The 20,255-nt window shown below is 37.6% G+C and overlaps 1 protein-coding gene across 2 annotated transcripts in view; it reads right to left on the bottom strand.

Moving 5' to 3' along the window:
* Positions 1–6,731: 6,731 nt before the first annotated feature.
* Positions 6,732–20,255, bottom strand: part of METTL14 (methyltransferase 14, N6-adenosine-methyltransferase non-catalytic subunit) — a 33,474-nt gene continuing 19,950 nt past the window's right edge. For both annotated transcript variants that reach the window (XM_081226842.1, XM_081226843.1), the window contains 4 exons: positions 19,582–19,674; positions 16,342–16,458; positions 15,019–15,229; positions 6,732–8,209 (listed from right to left, as the gene is read on the bottom strand). In XM_081226842.1, coding sequence (XP_081082968.1) covers positions 7,905–8,209; positions 15,019–15,229; positions 16,342–16,458; positions 19,582–19,674 — 726 coding nt within the window. In that variant the 3' untranslated portion in view covers positions 6,732–7,904. The remainder of the gene's footprint in view (positions 8,210–15,018; positions 15,230–16,341; positions 16,459–19,581; positions 19,675–20,255) is intronic.

Here is a 20,255-nt window from a genome sequence, read left to right as displayed (position 1 = left end):
TTTCCCTAACACCTACTCTTTTCTTATTTACTCTATTCTAAATATGGTGGGCTGTGGCTCCTTTTAACTTTCAATCTACAAAAAAGCCATTCATAACTCTCTGTAAGATGACATTATGATACAGATCTCACAGATGACTAGACTAGCTAAGCACCAGAAATGCTGCGTCCCTTGGCTAGGCCCAGGGCATGGTCCAGACTACAGTCCTGTTTAAAGAAGAGAGTCACTCCCTAGCTGATATTTCTAAGGACCTACACTGGGCAACTGGAGCATCTTTTTTTTTTTTTTTTTTTTAATACAGCAGGTTCTTACTAGTCATCAATTTTATACACATCACTATATACATGTCAATCCCAATCTCCCAATTCATCACACCACCACCACCACCTGCACCACCACCCCCGCTTACCCCCCCTTGGTGTCCACACGTTTGCTCTCTACATCTGTCTCTCAATTTCTGCCCTGAAAACCGGTTCATCTGTACCATTTTTCTAGGTTCCACATATGTGCGTTAATATATGTTTTTCTCTTTCTGACTTAATTCACTCTGTATGACAGTCTCTAGATACATCCATGTCTCAAATGACCCAACTTCGTTCCTTTTTACGGCTGAGTAATATTCTATCCCATATATGAACCACATTTTCTTTATCCATTTCTCTGTCGATGGGCATTTAGGTTGCTTCCATGACCTGGCTATTGTAAATAGTGCTGCAATGAACATTGGGGTGCATGTGTCTGTTTGAATTGTGGTTTTCTCTGGGTATATGCCCAGTAGTGGGATTCCTGGAGTGTATGGGAATTCTATTTTTAGTTTTTTAAGGAACATCCATACTGTTCTCCATAGTGGCTGTATCAGTTTACATTCCCACCAACAGTGCAAGAGGGTTCCCTTTGCTCCACACCCTCTCCAGCATTTGTTGTTTGTAGATTTTCTGATGATGAGCATTCTAACTCGTGTGAGGTGATCTCATTGTAGTTTCTGTTTGCATTTCTTTAATAATTAGTGATGTTGTGCAGCTTGTCATGTGCTTTTTGGCCATCTGTATGACTTCTTTGGAGAAATGTCTATTTAGGTCTTCTGCCCATTTTTGTTTTTTATTTTTGTGGTAGGCGGGCCTCTCACTGTTGTGGCCTCTCCCCTTGCGGAGCACAGGCTCCGGACGCACAGGCTCAGCGGCCATGGCTCACAGGCCCAGCCGCTCCGCGGCATGTGGGATCCTCCCAGACCGGGGCACGAACCCGTGTCCCCTGCATCGGCAGGCGGACTCTCAACCACTGTGCCACCAGGGAAGCCCCTTCTGCCCATTTTTGGTTTGGGTTGTTTTTTTAATATCAAGCTGCATGAGCTGTTTATATATTTTGGAGATTAATCCTTTGTCCATTGATTCATTTGTAAATATTTTCTCCCATTTTGAGGGTTGTCTTTTTGTCTTGTTTAGGGTTTCCTTTGCTGTGCAAAAGCTTTTAAGTTTCATTAGGTCCCATTTGTTTACTGTTGTTTCTATTTCCATTTCTCTCAGAGGTGGGTCAAAAAAGATCTTGCTGTGATTTATGTCAAAGAGTGTTCTTCCTATGTTTTCCTCTAAGAGTTTTATAGTGTCCAGTCTTACATTTAGGTCTCAAATCCATTTGGAGTTTATTTTTGTGTATGGTGTTAGGGAGTGTTCTAATTTCATTCTTTTACATGTAGCTGTCCAGTTTTCCCAGCACCACTTATTGAAGAGACTGCCTTTTCACCATTGTATATCCTTGCCTCCTTTGTCATACATTAGTTGACCATAGGTGCATGGGTTTACCTCTGGGCTTTCTATCTTGTACCATTGATCTATATTTCTGTTTTTGTGCTAGTACCATATTGTCTTGATTACTGTAGCTTTGTAATATAGTCTGAAGTAAGGGAGTCTGATTCCTCCAGCTCCGTTGTTTGCCCTCAAGACTGCTTTGGCTATTCGGGGTCTTTTGTGTCTCCATACAAATTTTAAGATTTTTTGTTCTAGTTCTGTCAAAAATGCCATTGGTAATTTGATAGGGATTGCATTGAATCTGTAGATTGCTTTGGGTAGTACATTTTCACAATATTGATTCTTCCAATCCAAGAACATGGTATATCTGTTGGTATCATCTTTAATTTCTTTCATCAGTGTCTTACAGTTTTCTGCATATAGGTCTTTTGTCTCCCTAGGTAGGTTTATTCCTAGGTATTTTATTCTTTTTGTTGCAGTGATAAATGGGAGTGTTTCCTTAATCTCTCAGATATTTCATCATTAGTGTATAAGAATGCAAGAGGCTTCTGTGCATTAATTTTGTATCCTGCAACTTTACGAAATTCCTTGATTAGGTCTAGTAGTTTTCTGGTAGCATCTTTAGGATTCTCTATGTATAGTATGTCATCTGCAAACAGTGACAGTTTCACTTCTTCTTTTCCAATTTGGGTTCCTTTTATTTATTTTTCTTCTCTGATTGCCATGGCTAGGACTTCCAAAACTATGTTGAATAATAGCGGTGAGAGTGGACATCCTTGTCTTGTTCCTGATCTTACAGGAAATGCTTTCAGTTTTTCACCATTGAGAATGATGTTTGCTGTGGGTTTGTCATATATGGCCTTTATTATGTTGAGGTACGTTACCTCTATGCCCACTTTCTGGAGACTTTTTATCGTAAGTGGGTGTTGAATTTTGTCAAAAGCTTTTTCGGCATCTATTGAGATGATCATATGGTTTTGATTCCTCAATTTGTTAATATGGTGTATCATATTCATTTGCACATATTGAATGATCCTTGCATCCCTGGGATAAATCCCACTTGATCATGGTGTATGATCCTTTTAATGTGTTGTTGGATTCTGTTTCCTAGTATTTTGTTGAGGATTTTTGCATCTATATTCATCAGAGATATTGGTCTGTAATTTTCTTTTTGTAGTATCTTTGTCTGGTTTTGGTATCAGGGTGATGGTGGCCTCGTAGAATGAGTTTGGGAGTGTTCCTTCCTCTGCAATTTTTTGGAAGAGTTTAAGAAGCATGGGTGTTAGCTCTTCTCTAAATGTTTGATAGAATTCACCTGTGAAGCCATCTGGTCCTGGACTTTTGTTTGTTGGAAGATTTTTAATCACATTTTCAATTTCATTACTTGTGATTGGTCTGTTCATATTTTCTATTTCTTCCTGGGTCAGTCTTGGAAGGTTATACCTTTCTAAGAATTTGTCCATTTCTTCCAGGTTGTCCATTTTATTGGCATAGAGTTGCCTGTAGTAGTCTCTTAGGATGCTTTGTATTTCTGTGGCGTCTGTGGTAACTTCTCCTTTTTCACTTCTAATTTTATTGATTTGAGTCCTCTCCCTCTTTTTCTTAATGCATCTGGCTAATGGTTTATCAATTTTATCTTCTCGAAGAACCAGCTTTTAGTTTTACTGATCTTTGCTATTGTTTTCATTGTTTCTATTTCATTTATTTCTGCTCTGATCTTTGTGATTTCTTTCCTTCTGATAACTTTGGGTTTTGTTTGTTCTTGTTTCTCTAGTTCCTTTAGGTGTAAGGTTAGATTATTTGAGATTTTTCTTGTTTCTTGAGGTAGGCTTGTATAGTTATAAACTTCCCTTAGAACTGCTTTTGCTGCATCCCATAGGTTTTGGATTGTCGTGTTTTCATTGTCGTTTGTCTCTAGGTATTTTTTGATTTCCTCTTTGATTTCTTCAGTGATCTCTTGGTTATTTAGTAACGTAGTGTTTAGCCTCCATGTGTTTGTGTTTTTTATGTTCTTTCCCCTGTAATTCATTTCTAATCTCATAGTGGTGTGGTCAGAAAAGATGCTTGGTATGATTTCAGTTTTCTTAAATTTACTGAGGCTTGATTTTTGACCCACGATGTGATCTCTCCTGGAGAATATTCCATGCGCACTTGAGAAGAAAGTGTAATCTGCTGTTTTTGGATGGAATGTCCTCTAAATATCAATTAAATCTATCTGGTCTATTGTGTCATTTAAAGCTTGTGTTTTCTTATTTATTTTCATTTTGGATGATCTATCCATTGGTGTAAGTGAGGTATTAAAGTCCCCCACTATTATTGTGTTACTGTAGATTTCCTCTTTTACAGCTGTTGGCAGTTGCTGTATGTATTGAGGTGCTCCTATGTTGGGTGCATATATAATTGTTACATCTTCTTCTTGGATTGATCCCTTGATCATTATGTAGTGTCTTTCCTTGTCTCTTGTAACCTTCTTTATTTTAAAGTCTATTTTATCTGATATGAGTACTGCTACCCCAGCTTTCTTTTGATTTCCATTTGCATGGAATATCTTTTTCCATCCCCTCACTTTCAGTCTGTATGTGTCCCTAGGTCTGAAGTGGGTCTCTTGTCGACAGCATATGGGTCTTGTTTTTGTATCCATTCAGCAAGCCTGTGTCGTTTGGTTGGAGCATTTAATCCATTCACCTTCAAGGTAATTATCGATATGTATGCTCCTATGACCATTTTCTTGTTTTGGGTTTTTTCAGGTCCTCTTCTTCTCGTGTTTCCCACTTAGAGAAGTTCCTTTAGCATTTGTTGTAGAGCTGGTTTGGTGGTGCTGAATTCTCTTACCTTTTGCTTGTCTGTAAAGCTTTTGATTTCTCCATCGAATCTGAATGTGATCCTTGACAGGTAAACATGGTTGTAGGTTCTTCCATCACTTCAAGTATATCATACCACTCCCTTCTGGCTTGTAGAGTTTCTGCTGAGAAATCAGCTGTTAACCTTATGGGAGTTCCCTTGTATGTTATTTGTTGTTTTTCCCTTGCTGCTTTCAATAATTTTTCTTTGTCTTTAATTGTTGCCAATTTGATTACTATGTGTCTCAGCGTGTTTCTCCTGTATGGGACTTGCTCCCCTTCCTGGACTTGGGTGGCTATTTCCTTTCCCATGTTAGGGAAGTTTTTGACTATAGGCTCTTCAAATATTTTCTCGGGTCCTTTCTCTCTTCTCCTTCTGGGACCCCAATAATGCAAACGTTGTTGCGTTTAATGTTGTCCCAGAGGTCTCTGAGGCTGTCTTCATTTCTTTTCATTCTTTTTTCTTTATTCTGTTCTGCAGCAGTGAATTCCACCATTCTGTCTTCCACGTCACTTATCCGTTCTTCTGCCTCAGTTATTCTGCTATCGATTCCTTCTAGTGTAGTTTTCATTTCAGTTACTGTGTTGTTCACCTGTTCTTTAATTCTTCTAGGTCTTTGTTAAACAGTTCTTGCATCTTCTCCATCTTTGCCTCCATTGTTTTTCCGAGGTCCTAGATCATCTTCACTGTCACTATTCTGAATTCTTTTTCTGGAAGGTTGCCTATCTCTACTTCATTTAGTTGTTTTTCTGAGGTTTTATCTTGTTCCTTCATCTGGTAGATAGACCTCTGCCTTTTCATCTTGTCTGTGAATGTGTTTTTTGTTCCACAGGCTGCAGGATTGCAGTTCTTGCTTCTGCTGTCTGTCCTCTAGTGGATGAGGCTATCTAGAGGCCTGTGCAGTTTCCTGATGGGAGGGACTGGTGGTGGGTAGAGCTGGGTGTTGCTCTGGTGGGCAGAGCTCAGTAAAACTTTAGTCCGCTTGTCTGCTGACAGGTGGGGCTGGGTTCCCTCCCTGTTGGTTGTTTGGCCTGAGGTGACCCAACACTGGATCCTTCCCAGCTCTTTGGTGGGGCTAATGGCGGACTCTGGGAGGGCTCACACCAAGGAGTACTTCCCAGAACTTCTGCTGCTAGTGTCCTTGTCCCCACAGTGAAAGAGAGTCACCCCCTGCCTCTGCAGGAGACCCTCCAACACTAGCAGGTAGGTCTGGTTCATTCTCCCCTGGGTTCACTGCTCCTTCCCCTGGGTCCCGATGCACACACTACTTTGTGTGTGCCCTCCAAGAGTGGAGCCTCTGTTTCCCCCAGTCCTGTCGAAGTCCTGCAATCAAATCCCACTAGCCTTCAAAGTCTGATTCTCTACGAATTCCTCCTCCTGTTGCCAGACCCCCAGGTTGGGAAGCCTGATGTGGGGCTCAGAACCTTCACTCCAGTGGGTGGACTTTTGTGGTATAAGTGTTCTCCAGTCTGTGAGTCACCCACCCAGCAGTTACAGGATTTGATTTTGCTGTGATTGCACCCCTCCTATCATCTCACTGTGGCTTCTCTGTTGTCTTTGGATGTGCGATATCTTTTTTGGTGAGTTCCAGAGTCTTTCTGTCGATAATTGTCCAGCAGCTAGTTGTGATTCTGGTGTTCTCACAAGAGGGAGTGAAAGCACATCCTTCTCCGCCATCTTGGTTCAGCCTCAAGACCAGTATCTCTGTCTTCTTCGTTCCCAGGTCAACTCTGACAAATACAGTTCTATCTCTAGGTAAGTTTTAATCACTAAAGTTGAAAATGTACCATCATTTGAGTAAAAATTCTAACCAACAGTTCCACATCATATCTACATCAAGAAAAGCGTTAGTCAAATGCTATCTGTATTAGAAAGCACTAACATGTTGAACATGTTAAATTCATCAGGCTTTTAAGGATCTCAAGCCTATTTCTGTAATTCAGTCCCTATCTTCAAACTGAGTCTTTAGTAAATACAACAAAACCTCATTTTATGAGCCAATGAAAAGCACAGAACGGCTACTCACAGACCAAGAGAATAATCTCATCTTAGGTCAGTCCTTTTTCATTTAGTAACAATGACAATTTCACTCACAGAAAAGAGACTCCCAAATTTCAAAGGTTTAAAGTTTCATTAGAAAAATCATACACAAAATAAAAAATAGATTTATCAAGAACAATAATGGCATTATTTCATTCAGCAAATTCATTTAAAACATGGGTTACAGTACAGAAAGAGAAATGACAACATAAAGTCTCACACAACTAACTGATCTGGGAAACCAGTCCCTTAAAAGGCAACTGCAGTTCCATTTTCCAAGCTCTCTTCTTAAGTTGAGGGTCTTCTGTAATTTGGTTTTACATTAAGTTTTCTCCATAACAAGTTTAAACATGCATGTCATTTCCTCAACACCAAGTACTTTATTTCCCAAAATGTTTAAACCAAGTACCTGATAACCAGATGTCTCTGTTGTGTCCAATTCTTTTATTTTGTTAAGGAATATGAAACTGCTTTGAAAGTCAATCCAAGATCAAGTCCATACCAAAGTTCTAGCACTTGGATGTTTGTCCTTGTTTGTTTTTTAGGAAGTATTGTTAACAGTCATCAGTAGCTGCACAACTGAGATTATAATGAGTATTTTATTTTCTCTTTGTAAAGTCTGCCTACTAGGTTCTACCTCTTACCTTCCCACCCCTGGGAGCTCCACCTCCCCAATCAGATTTAGATTTGGGAGGATGTGATTTTGTTCCAAGTCTCTCAATTTCTTCTGTGGTCAAATTATATGAGTTTAAGATTTTTCATAAAGAAAAAAAATAAGTCTCTTTTCATTGTTTCAACAAGAAAATATTAAAAGCCTAAGAGAAGTTTACCATCTGTCCCAACTTCATTCCATCAAGGCTGTCAGACAGCTTCCCATTTACTGTGACAGCAGTGGCAGGATGCCCATTATCAACTACTGTCAGCACGAGTATGATACTCCAGATTGGGTCTTTTTTCACTGCTCACTTTATTTCTAAAAAGCAAAAGCCTTTGTAATTAGTTGAAATCTATCAGAATAAATTCCATCTCTGAAAGTGAAAGTATTTGTGTTGTTCCATTCTGTTCGGCTACATGCACATGAGAAGACAGGATGACTCATTTATTCTGGACAAAACCAGAGTGACAACTGCAAGGGAGGTTGGCTAAAATATTCCTGCAGCTTGGAGAAACTAAAGCAAAGTGCAAGTTGGAACAGAGTTCTAAACAACGTCTCCCAGTTGAAATTCAAACTATCAGAAAGAAGGTGAAGGGGCATTAATAGGATCACTGTCCTAAAAACTATCGAGGTGGAAAGCCACCTCTGTGTGCTCCTCCACGGCCCCCCCTGAAACCACCTCTTTCTCCTCGGAAGTTAGATCGATTTCTTTCTCGCCCGCGGCCAGCAGAAGTTCCACCTCTTCCTCCTCCTCTGGGAGCTCCACCTCCCCGATCAGATTTAGATTTGGGAGGAGGTGATTTTGGTCGAAGTCTCTCAATTTCTTCTGTACATCCAGTCAAATAGGAATTCGGGGTACTGAAGTAGGATGCATACGTTTCTGCATTGTAGTTGCTATTTGTAAGAGTTGGTCCAACTGTAAGCCAGCCTGAAATGGAGGGAAAAGAGATTATCCTTTCTTTTTCTTTTTTTCAGTTCTCTCTTATTGATCCTTTAGGAGCTATTTCAAATCTCCAATGCATTCTTTTTCTCACTGTTGTGGCCTCACCTGTTGCGGAGCACAGGCTCCGGACGCGCAGGCTCTGCGGCATGGCTCACAGGCCCAGCCGCTCCACGGCACGTGGGATCTTCCCGGACCAGGGCACGAACCCGTGTCCCCTGCATCAGCAGGCGGACTCTCAACCACTGCGCCACCAGGGAAGCCCCTCCAATGCATTCTTAAGGGTGTCCCAATCACTCACCCAATATTGATATTTTTTACAGAACACATGGCATTTAATCATGGTCATAAAGATTTCATATGTATATATCCTGTTTCTCCTCCTAGACTGTAACTTTTATAATATAACTTCTTACATTGTCTCCACCCATATTTCACATTCTGTGAGAACAGCACTTAGAAAAAAAAATATTACACACTATACTGAGTTAGGGCTTACTGAAAATTTAATAAATTTTATATCACCTTCCTACTTGTAGAAATGATACAACAGTTTTCTGATTAACATCCTGAAACTAACTTTTACCTCTACTCTTCCCAACCACAACATTAACCCAGCTGATAGGTCTCAGGAATTCAACCACGACCATGCTGCTCCTATTCATTCCCATCTTTCCATTTCTATTGCCACCCTTAAATTTTAGTCTTTATTTTTCTATATTAGGGGCTATTCCCCTAACAAATGTAACAGACATACATATAAACTGTAATGATCTCCCAACCTCTCCTCCCTTTAAAAGTGGAAAGCCTAAAGCAAAGCTTAAACTATGTTCCTTCCCTACACAACCTTCTGGGCTTTCCACAAAGCCCAAACTTATAAACATGGAATCTGAAGTCTTATACAATGAGGTGTGAACTAGCTTTCCAATCACATTGCTCATTAATGCTTTTCGTGACACCTTCACTTGAGTAAAAACAATGAACTGCTATAGTTAACTGTTTGTGTACTGATCTCCACCTCTGTGCCTGTTACTTTTCCTATCCTGTCAACCTGCTGAAAATTCCTCCTTCCACATCCACTTCAAATATATATCTTATATGAAATTAATTTTTTCTCAGAATTTCCATTGCACTTTACATTTCTATGGGTAAAAAGGTATTTTGGTCAACTACATTGCTAGACAACTCTGCTTATAATAGGGATTTTTTTTTTTTTTTTTTTGCGGTACGCGGGCCTCTCACTGTTCTGGCCTCTCCCGTTGCGGAGCACAGGCTCCGGACGCACAGGCTCAGCGGCCATGGCTCACGGGCCCAGCTGCTCTGCGGCATGTGGGATCCACCTGGACCGTGGCATGAACCCATTTCCCCTGCATCGGCAGGGGAACTCTCAACCACTCTGCCACCAGGGAAGCCCAGGGATGGTTTCTTTTTTATTACATTGTATCTGGAATGGGAGGAACTACAAATTAACTGTAAATGCCTGAGAGAGACACCATGCTTCAAGGTTTCCTGGGTGTGGTTATTCTTGCTCATTAGGACAGGTTGAGGAATCTCTAAGAATCAGGTTCTTCGGGCTTCCCCGGTGGCACAGTGGTTGAGAATCCGCCTGCCAATGCAGGGGACACAGGTTCGATCCCTGGTCCAGGAAGATCTCACATGCCACGGAGCAACTAAGCTCATGTGCCACAACTACTGAGCCTGTGCTCTAGAGCCCGTGAGCCACAAGTACTGAGCCCACGTGCCGCAACTACTGAAGCCTGCGCGCCTAGAGCCCTTGCTCCACAATGAGAGAAGCCACTGCAATGAGAAGCCCCCGCTCGCCACAACTAGAGAAAGCCTGAACACGGCAACAAAGACCCAACACAGCCATAAATAAATAAATAAATAAATAAAATTTTAAAAAAGAATCAGGTTCTTCATAGGCTCACACTATTTCTGCCCTATCATTGTGAAGATTATTTCTTAGAATATTAGGTCCATTATAAAATGCTATAAAATGAAAATATTTTACTAGGATCATATTCTAAAATATAGTAGCCATTTTTGTACAAAATTTTGTTCAGCATTTAAAAAAATCATCAGTATCTAACAGTGCACAGATAACTAAGATCTGTAATATATGAAGAAAAAATGACAGATAAATCAGATTGTGCCTTTTATGTCTCATCTAGTAGATACCACCCTGATAAGTAGAGAAGTACCTAATCAGATGAAAGAGTACACTGCACACCTATATGGTCTCACTGACAACTGAATCTATGAGACTTTTACTTGCTCCCTTCCGGTTTGTTTTTTGGCACGTATGTTGTGTTGTGAAACACAACACACAAGCAAGAGAAAAGAAAGGAGAAAATTTAAAGATTTAATAAAAATAGTTAATATTGCCTCTTTCATGCTATATTGCCTCTTACATAATAAATAAGACATGTAAATCTTTACAGAGTAAACTGCAAGGGACTCCACCTCCCACCCACAAATTCTTCATTGCAATAGCATTTTATTACAACTTCTAAAGGAATTACTAAGACCCAAGTAAGTTTAAATTAGCCTGGCTTCAGCATATGCGACACATATAGCAATTTTTAAACCTTTTAAAGCAATAGTGAAGAGTACTCCTATGGTATATGTGATAAATAGCTTTGACTACCTCCTTGAGGAAGAAGTGCACTTGAGGATTCAACCCAAATAAATTAAGGCCCCTTGAACAGACTTACCTCAATTGCTCCTACTATTATTTACATGGTTAACCTCCAACTACCTACAATTTCCCCAAGCAGATATTCCTTCTTAATTTTGTTTTACTAAAGCCAATACTAAAATCATTTTTGCAGGACTTCCCTGGTGGCGCAGTGGTTAAGATTCTGCACTCCCAATGCAGGGGGCCTAGTCTAGTCAGGGAACTAGATCCCACATGCACGCCACAACTAAGAGTTCACATGCCACAACTAAGAAGCCTGCCTGCCACAACTAAGGAGCTGGCGAGCCACAACAAAGGAACCCACCTGCCACAACTAAGACCCAGCACAACCAAATAAAGAAACAAATAGAATAAAATAAAATAATTTTCGCAAGAATGGGCAAAGATAAAGAATTGGATAGTAGTTCGAAGCAAAAAATAAAACTTGTACCTCTAAGACTTTGTTCAACTGGTAGAGATACAGATAGAAGTATATCGTATATGAAAGATATAATGTACAATCTAAAGTGGATAAAGTGGCCACAGCTAAATGGATGGAGAAAACCCTCATTATGTTATAGTTTTGGAATATTATAGTTACAAATAAAAATTGGCATCAAGCAAAATTTCTATTTTAGTTGTTGTTTATGCTTATACCTATAATATACGTAACAATTATTCTCTCTACTCCTTAGGTTCTTCTACTCATGTTAAAAAAAAACACTAATTAAAATAATGCTGTAAGGCCATTAAAAGCATTATAATTATTTAAAATGTAGAAATATATCTGACATAATATTGAGAAAAATACAAAATGATGACTACAGTTATATAAAACTTTGTATGCACAAGAGGAGTGGAAAGTATTATGTAAAAAAAATGAAAATAATTCTTAGAAGTAGTGAGATTGAATGTCTTTCCCTCTTCAAAATTTTCTTTAATGTTTCTTTAACACTGATTTTCAATTATTAAAAGATATCCATCTGTTTGATGTTGCTTTTACTCTTCAAATAGTTTTGCTTTTTCTTTAAAGTTTTCTACTTCCTTTAAACAGCAGTTGCCACTGGAGATTGTTCCCAGATTCAGGAGCTGTTTTTGGGTAGAACAGGTTAATGATGGAAGAGAAAAATCTGTTCCTTATTTCCTCAAACACTAGAGCCATAATCTTGATATTCAATATACACGGACATCTACACTTTCTGAAAAACACACCACTCGAGTTGAGTATCTAGTGATGTTACTTTCTTTTAAGCCAGTGAAGAGGAAACATTTGCTTGCCACAAGCTCTGCTGCCAAAATATTTTACTTTGATAAGAGAGTAAAATCATCCACAAAATTTCCAAACAAGATTTCATGTATATGTTCAATGGAAGTCTAAACAACTCAAAGCTCATTCTATAGCTGTATATATACTACGTATGTAGTGACTTATGCATGAACTGTATGTGTATTGCAAAAAACTGGTTTAAAAAGATTAAATTTAAACCATAGCACTCCCACCCTTTAGAAATCAATATACTATTTTAATTTAGAATAATTCAAGGATGCATGCTGCAATTTCCGAGATAAACACTGAAGGAACAATAAAAGAATATCTAACTAACAAGCTAATTAAAAAAAGAAAAATTGAATAATACAAGAATACGTAATCCAAAAGAAACAAGAGAAAAGGGAACACAGAACAGGTGGTACCGATGTAAAGCAAACAGTCAGATGGTAATTTATGCCCAAATATATCAGGAATTACATTAAATATAAACTGACTAAGCAATTCAATTAAAAGATAAAGATAAAATGGATGAAAACTATGTGTTTGCTCACAAGAGATACACCTTAAATGTAAGGATATGGAAGATCGAGAGTAGAAGGCTGGAAATAATATGCCAAGCAAACACAAACCAAAAGGAAGCTGAAATAGCTATAATAATGTCAGATGAAGTAGAATTTAAAGTTGAGAAACACTGGATAAAGAAGGACATTTCATAATACTAAGAGGGTCAATCTACTAGGAAGGCATAAAAATTTTTACCTTTTAGATACACCTAACAACAGAATCTCAGATATAAACTAACAACTAAACAAAACCACAAACCCATAATCCTAATAGATTTTAACATACCTTTCTCATAGAGTAAGTAGTTTAAAAAAAAAAATCAGTAAAGACATGGCTGATATAAACAGCAACAATAAATACAACCAATCAAAAAAACAATATATTGTTACATTGTTTTCAATCAGACTTCAATTATTTATCTAAATTGGGTCAAAAGCAAATCTTAACAAATTACAAACAAGTGAAATCTTATAGTATATGTTATTTGACAATATTAATCCAAAAAGCAATGACAAAATGATAATTTAAGCAACATAATACTGAATAACAACCTGCCAGGAGCAAAAATTTACTTTTAAATATAGGAAACATTTTCTCTAAAGCCAAGCCCCAGAGTAAACATTTCACGTGCAAAATATTTCTTTGTAAAGAGAATGTAGTTTTTTACTTTTCTCTTTATCATTTTACACAATTTTATGAAATTTAAGGCCATCAGTTTCTACAACTGAAATTTTTTTTTTTTTTTTTTTTTTTTTTGTGGTACGCAGGCCTCTCACTGTTGTGGCCTCTCCCGTTGCGGAGCACAGGCTCCGGACGCGCAGGCTCAGCGGCCATGGCTCATGGGCCTAGCTGCTCCGCGGCATGTGGGATCCTCCCGGACCGGGGCACAAACCCGTCTCCCCTGCATCAGCAGGCGGACCCTCAACCACTGCGCCACCAGGGAAGCCCTACAACTGAAATATTTTTAAGATACCGTGTTCGCCAGCGCACACTCACAAAGAAATAGCTGACGGGGCTGAGGAGGGGGTAGAGGAGTGATGGATTACGTCATACATACATAAGGCAACTTTAAGGATTACTTTTTTTTTAGAATGAACATCAAAGTTTCTTCTAAATTCTTAGGTACTTTTAAGGCCAATTATTCCACTGTTAACTTCTTCAATTTTTACTTTTTATAAAATGTAGACTGTTTAAGAAATAAGATCCTGGCTCATTTCAGTTTTTTTCCTTTCAGCTTTAAACAGCATTTCTAGCATGGTAAGGCCAAACAGGTTGATTTTATACATTGTGACTGAAGTGATGCAATGTTCTTAAAAGTTACCTGTATATTTTCTGAGAAGTAAAAGAAACAGAATGCACTATTATTTCAACAATACTCTGTAAACAAAAGCTGTGCCCTCTATAAAAGAAAATCCTGGTCCATAAGATTATTATTTTCTACTCATTTTTTTTTCAAAATAGTAAATTCACATTATATCGATTTAGTAAAGTGTTAAAATTTTGATGAAACAACATCATGATACATTTAAGGAAAGAAGCCAGGTACTTTCATTTCTAATAAAGCCAAGATCTGTATTTCAAAAAGGTATGGTTATTTTCTGCAGGATCATTTTATTAGCAGACATTTAGTCCTGTCCAAAAAGTCAGTAAGACATTTGGTTCATGCCAAAAGATACTTGAAATTTAGTCCTATCCAAGACATCCATGAGCACATTTGGTCCATGCCAAATGGTTTTGGACAGGGCCATATATCAAGGACATTTTGGTGTGGACCAAATATCTTACAGACGTTTTGGACAGGACCACATGTCCTTTATGCATTTCTTCACTCAACACAATATTTACTCAATAACCTGAATGCTGGGTAGAGAGAAGAGAATAAGACAATCTCCGCTTTCTATGAGACTGCACACTAAAGAGACTGACTATAAACATAGGCCCAAATGTATCTATAATTCAGATAACGATAAGTGCTATGAAGAAAAAGAAAATAGATTGAAGAAAAAGAAAATAGATTGAAGGGAAGGAGAGCAGTGGGAGGAAGGGAGTGGAGTGGCAAGTTGGCTAATTTAGACAGGGTTGTGAGAAAAGGTCCATCAGGTATTAATGATAGGAGAGAGGTCCATGGAAGAGTACTGAGACAAGACTGAGCTTAGCATATTTGAAGTATAGCAAGAAGAGGGATCAAACATATAAGAATTTTATTTTACATAACACTGTGTGATCTTTCTTAACATCTATATCCCAAGGAACTATCAAAGTTTTTTTTTCCTCCTGAGGTCTTACCTGGTCGAATTGTACTATCTCTTCCAAATAAATGAAGGCGTCTTCTACCAAGACAAAAATGTTCAATTATATGAAAGATTTCTACAGGCTTTTCTATATTGCCAATTTCAGGTTCTTCTGTGATAATCAAGTCAATGTCAACATTAGCATGAATGAAGTCCCCGTCTGTGCTACGCTTAACAGTTCCTTTGATCCCCATAAGGCAGTGTTCCTAAATAACAATAAGAGCAGAACAATTAATCTCTTTTCATCAACAGTCATATTTCACAACATTTTACATTTCTGACGTTCCTCAGTTCCAAAACAATCCTCATTTCTCTCTTTGGGATACAGGTCTATGGGCAAAAACACAAAAGGAAAAACCTGGATCTCTGGATCTGAGAAGACTGCCAGGGAAACTAGACATTAGAGTATTAAACTTGGGGCCATGACATTTTAGAATTGAGTCAACAACTGTAGAATCTTTTCTTCTGCAACCCTTGATAATAACTTGTCTTCAGCTGTTATGGGCATGGCACTTGACCTTGGAATCTTAAAATGATGTTATACTGGGCCTCACATGATCCAAGATCAAAACTATATATAAGGTATAAGGCTTTTCATATGGAGAGGACTTCAAGCATGGAAACAGACTTATAAATACTCAACATAAGTAAATGTGAAAATCAAACGATTTCCTTTTTTGTTGTTTTTTGACCTCTATTTAATCTGGATGACAGAGTATGGTTTAAATAAATTTAATCTCACTTGACTCCATGAACCAATAATAGCAAGGATGGCTTAGATTCCCTTCAAACAGAATTCCTAGTCCAAGAAAGACTTAAAAAGGACCCTCCACCAGAGGGTCCCTGCAGAGTGAAAGACTGGAGGACAAACTGTTAAACCCTTATAACTAGCTGGGCAGTCCTCTGAAGCAGAGGTTCTCAGTGGTTCTTGTTCAGGTTCTTATGTAAAAAAAGAAAGGAAGGGGAAAGAAATATTCATCTAAGCTGGCCAGCTATGAGTCTTGCTGCCATTTCTTTTTTCTGAGCATAGAGAAAGGAAAAAAAGCTCGGGGTCAGAAGTACTAAAAGCCCATATCTGACTTAGAATTACAGCAGTTTAGGATATACAGGAATATCTTCTCCAGCTCAGTATAGGTTGATCTGAGTGAATAAAATATTTTTTAATTAACTTGGATGTATTACTTTAATGCTCAATGCCATCTGTACAAGTCAAAGAGAAAGACCTTTCCACCAAAATTAATTAAACAGTATACAGTCATCTGGAAAAGCTTGAAAGAAAATAATGAAAATAAAGAAAACAAAACAGTAAAGGCAATACCTTTGTTCTCTGGAAGACAGCCTTTGGATCTAAAGTCTTAGTCTTCCCAGGATTGTTTTTATTGGTTTTAATCCAACAAATATCTTCACATCTTCTGTAACCCCACTTGCGTAAACACTAGAAATGAAAGAATTTTTTAAAAAATCCTTAGCTAAAAGAAATAAACAATACTTAAAATAACCAACCAGCATTAAAAACTTCCTAGAGGTTTGAGACATTAAATTCCAAGGTGTCACAGTAATTTTGTCTTTGTGCAGAAATAAATACTAGTCTTTAAATATACAGCCATTATACAGAATACACATATACCTTCTGAATATTAATACACAGTTGATATCAAAACATAGAAAGGATTACATAATACTGATTCTTTAATACTATCTTCTACTGTCATCAGTAGAAAGTTTTAAATCATAAGAAAACTCAGTCTCTCTTTAATCAGAAAATAATTCAAAAGATAATTTTGAATAAATGGGCCACACTCTTCAAAATGTTAAGGTCATGAAAGATAAGAAAAACTAAGAAAGTCTTCCAGATTAAAGAAGATTGAAGAGACATGAAAACTGATGACACTGAGTGATCCTAAGACCAGAAAAAAAAATATTTATACTATATAGATGTTGTAAGGGGGACAACTGCAAAAATTGTCTTATTGAGAATAGTATCAAAACAGTGTTAATTTTATGATGCTAATAATTGTACTATTATTATATAAGAAAATGACCTTATCTTTCAGAAATATAACTGAAGCACTTAGAGGGAAAGGGACATTATGTCTAGAATAACTCTGAAATGGGGGAGGGAAAAAGGGAAAGAATGAAAAAGAGTAAAAGAGAGAGTGAGGGGGAGAGGAGAATAAAAAATTAAATGTGAACATTTGAGCTTCTGGGTGAATGGTAAATGCGGATTGTTGCATAATTTTTAGAACTTTTCTGTAAGACTGAAGTTATTTTGAAATAAAATGTCTTAAAATCAGAAAAAAAAAAGATAATTTTGTTCCTTCCACCTCAACTTCCTATCCTCTGACAAAGCTAAAAACTGTTGAAAATGTTCTAACTGATAACTTCTTTCCAAGTGAGAGTCTTATGTTATTTTTATGATTTAATACTAAACCTCAAAAATTCAAAGACTTGGGCTTCCCTGGTGGCGCAGTGGTTGAGAGTCCGCCTGCCGATGCAGGGGACACGGGTTCATGCCCTGGTCCAGGAAGATCCCACATGCCGCGGAGCGGCTGGGCCCGTGAGCCATGCTGCTGAGCTTGTGCGTCCAGAGCCTGTGCTCCGCAACGGGAGAGGCCACAACAGTGAGAGGCCCACATACCGCAAAAAAAAATTTAAAGACTTAAAATGGTTCTTATATTTCTTTATTGAGTAAAACTTTACTTTCATCTTTATGTAATCTAGACAATAGAGAGATTTGAACCTTAGTGTCCTAGAATCTGTTATATATGAACATATAACAAATACTAGCTAAGTGAGTACTCAGAGTGGCATTTTGAGGCCCACCGTATGTAGGTGTTGACTAGCTGCTGGGAAAAAAAACATGAATAAGATATAGTCCTTACCCCTAGTTGATTAAGAGCAAAGTAGGGGGAAATAAGTAAATTGTGCAGTACAATATTGTTGGTACTATGATCAAGTCCAAATAGAGGTGTAGTGGAACAATATACACACTTTTCAGGAATGCTCTTATTGTATAAACTGAGATACACCACAAAATGAAACTTAGATTTTTAATTTAAAATCTCAAAAATCAAGATCAGTATCTGTTCCTGTTGCCAAGTATTTGTTTCGCACTGCATTAAATATCACAAGGGCCTAAATCCAACATGCCCTAATCAACTTAGCACAAGCTCATGAGTATTTATCATGCTGAATTATTTTTGTAATCATTTGAAGCCAAAATCTGCTTTCACCAATATGATAAATTGCTGCATAAATAAGATAAAACCTCCTTATCAATTTCAACCTAATTTGGGGGGTGGGAGAAAAGCCCAAAGCCAGACATCAGAGCTAAAAAAGGTAAATACCAATACACCTATAAAAACATACAGTATGTCTCTATTTTCTTAGATTTTCTATAGCATCTTAGGGAGGTGCCAGCAATAAAATAGATACCCTATATACAGTTATAGTCTTACCATGGATTTAACAAATGACAGAAGCAATGATGTTATCCAAGTCTCAAACTTGCTATTTATACAAAGAATACAAAAGCAATTGCAGAATTTCAGGATTTGAGAACCAATTTATCTCAATATAATCCTACTTAAATTCTTCACCTGTCAAATGGACACATCCTAAAATTACCAGGATTTAAATGAGATCATAGGCAGTAGATCAAGTAATATTTCCTAAAAATGGAAAGTATTATCCAATAACAAGTGAGGTAACTGAAACACACAAGAGTAAATATCTCTTTACCCAAAGTTTCACTGTTGGACATCAGAACTGAGACCAGAACTAGCCGCAATGATTCCATTATAAAAAAGCTTTATTATTTTGTTTCCATTTAGAAATCCAAAATACTCCAATCAAAAAACCAAAAAAAGTTCTGAAATACAATAAATATAAGGTACTTAAATTAAGATGTTATAACTTCTCACTCTCATGAATTTATTCAAACTATATGCTCCAGATGCTGTGTTATTTTTCCAATTTGATTTGGTGTTCACTTAGAATTCAGGAGTTAATGCTATTCAGAAGAATACTTTTTAACTACTAATAATGAACAGTAAATGACACTAAGCAGCTTGCTTTTGAGCTGCAATTCAGTTTCAAATCTCTGAACTGTTCTCTTCCTGCAGTTGTAATAAATCGTATTTTGATTTATTCACCCCTAATGTTAGTTAACTAAGGGATACTGCCTTTTGCACATTCTTTTTTTTTTTTGCGGTACGCGGGCCTCTCACTGCTGTGGCCTCTCCCGTTGCGGAGCACAGGCTCCTGACACGCAGGCTCAGCGGCCATGGCTCACGGGCCCAGCCGCTCCGCGGCATGTGGGATCTTCCCGGACCGGGGCACAAACCCACGTCCCCTGCATCGGCAGGCAGACTCTCAACCACTGCGCCACCAGGGAAGCCCTGCACATTCTTTTTTAAACATTTTTTCTTCTGAATATTTTAGTACTGTTCAAGAAACAGAGGAAAAAATAACATTAATCTTCAAACTTCTTATGCAACATACTATGTTATTTTTTTCTTACGAATTTAAAAAACCACTTTAAAAAACACCATCTTACCACTCTTCCAAGGTCCAATCCCTCCCCAGAACCACACCAGAGAAAAATAAATGATCGAGGTGCTGCAATCTCATCAATTTCTAACTTCATGATCTGTAAGAAACCAAACCAATATTGCATAGAAGCATTTTATTTCCCATTCATCCTAAATCCAAAACAACAACCATTGAGATTTATCAGGACTTACAGTAAATGTGTTCTTTAAATGTACTAATTTTCATTAGAAAATACAATGGAAAATAAATTTTATCCTTAAAACTTGTTCTTCTGGTTTTTTATTCCCTATTAAGACAACAACACGCAGATGCACACATGCACATACATACACTTGATTTTATATGGAAAGAGTTTACAGGAAACCATATTTATAGAATTACAGAATTTTATAAGTTATGGCTTGAGAGCAACCTGTTACCATTAACAGAAAAAGAAACTGAAAAGGGATTAAATTACCCCAAAGATAGGGGCAAAATTAAAACATAACCACAAATGTTTGGGGGAGGACTTTGTTTCCAGTAGAACAGTTCTAAACAAAATAAATCAATATACACATTTCAGTATAATGACTAAGTCTGAAATGTCACAAACAATAGACTATAATTGCTTTGTATTTGTTAAGTGTGTCAATTTAAAAAAAAGTTCTGCAATAATTAAATCTCTAAATTGGGGAAATA

This window comes from Mesoplodon bidens, assembly GCF_964165515.1.
Source record: "Mesoplodon bidens genome assembly, chromosome: 1".
In the NCBI taxonomy this organism is placed as follows: domain Eukaryota; kingdom Metazoa; phylum Chordata; class Mammalia; order Artiodactyla; family Ziphiidae; genus Mesoplodon; species Mesoplodon bidens.
The sequence above is the reverse complement of the archived record's forward strand: the minus strand, read 5'-3'. Positions and strand labels throughout refer to the sequence as shown.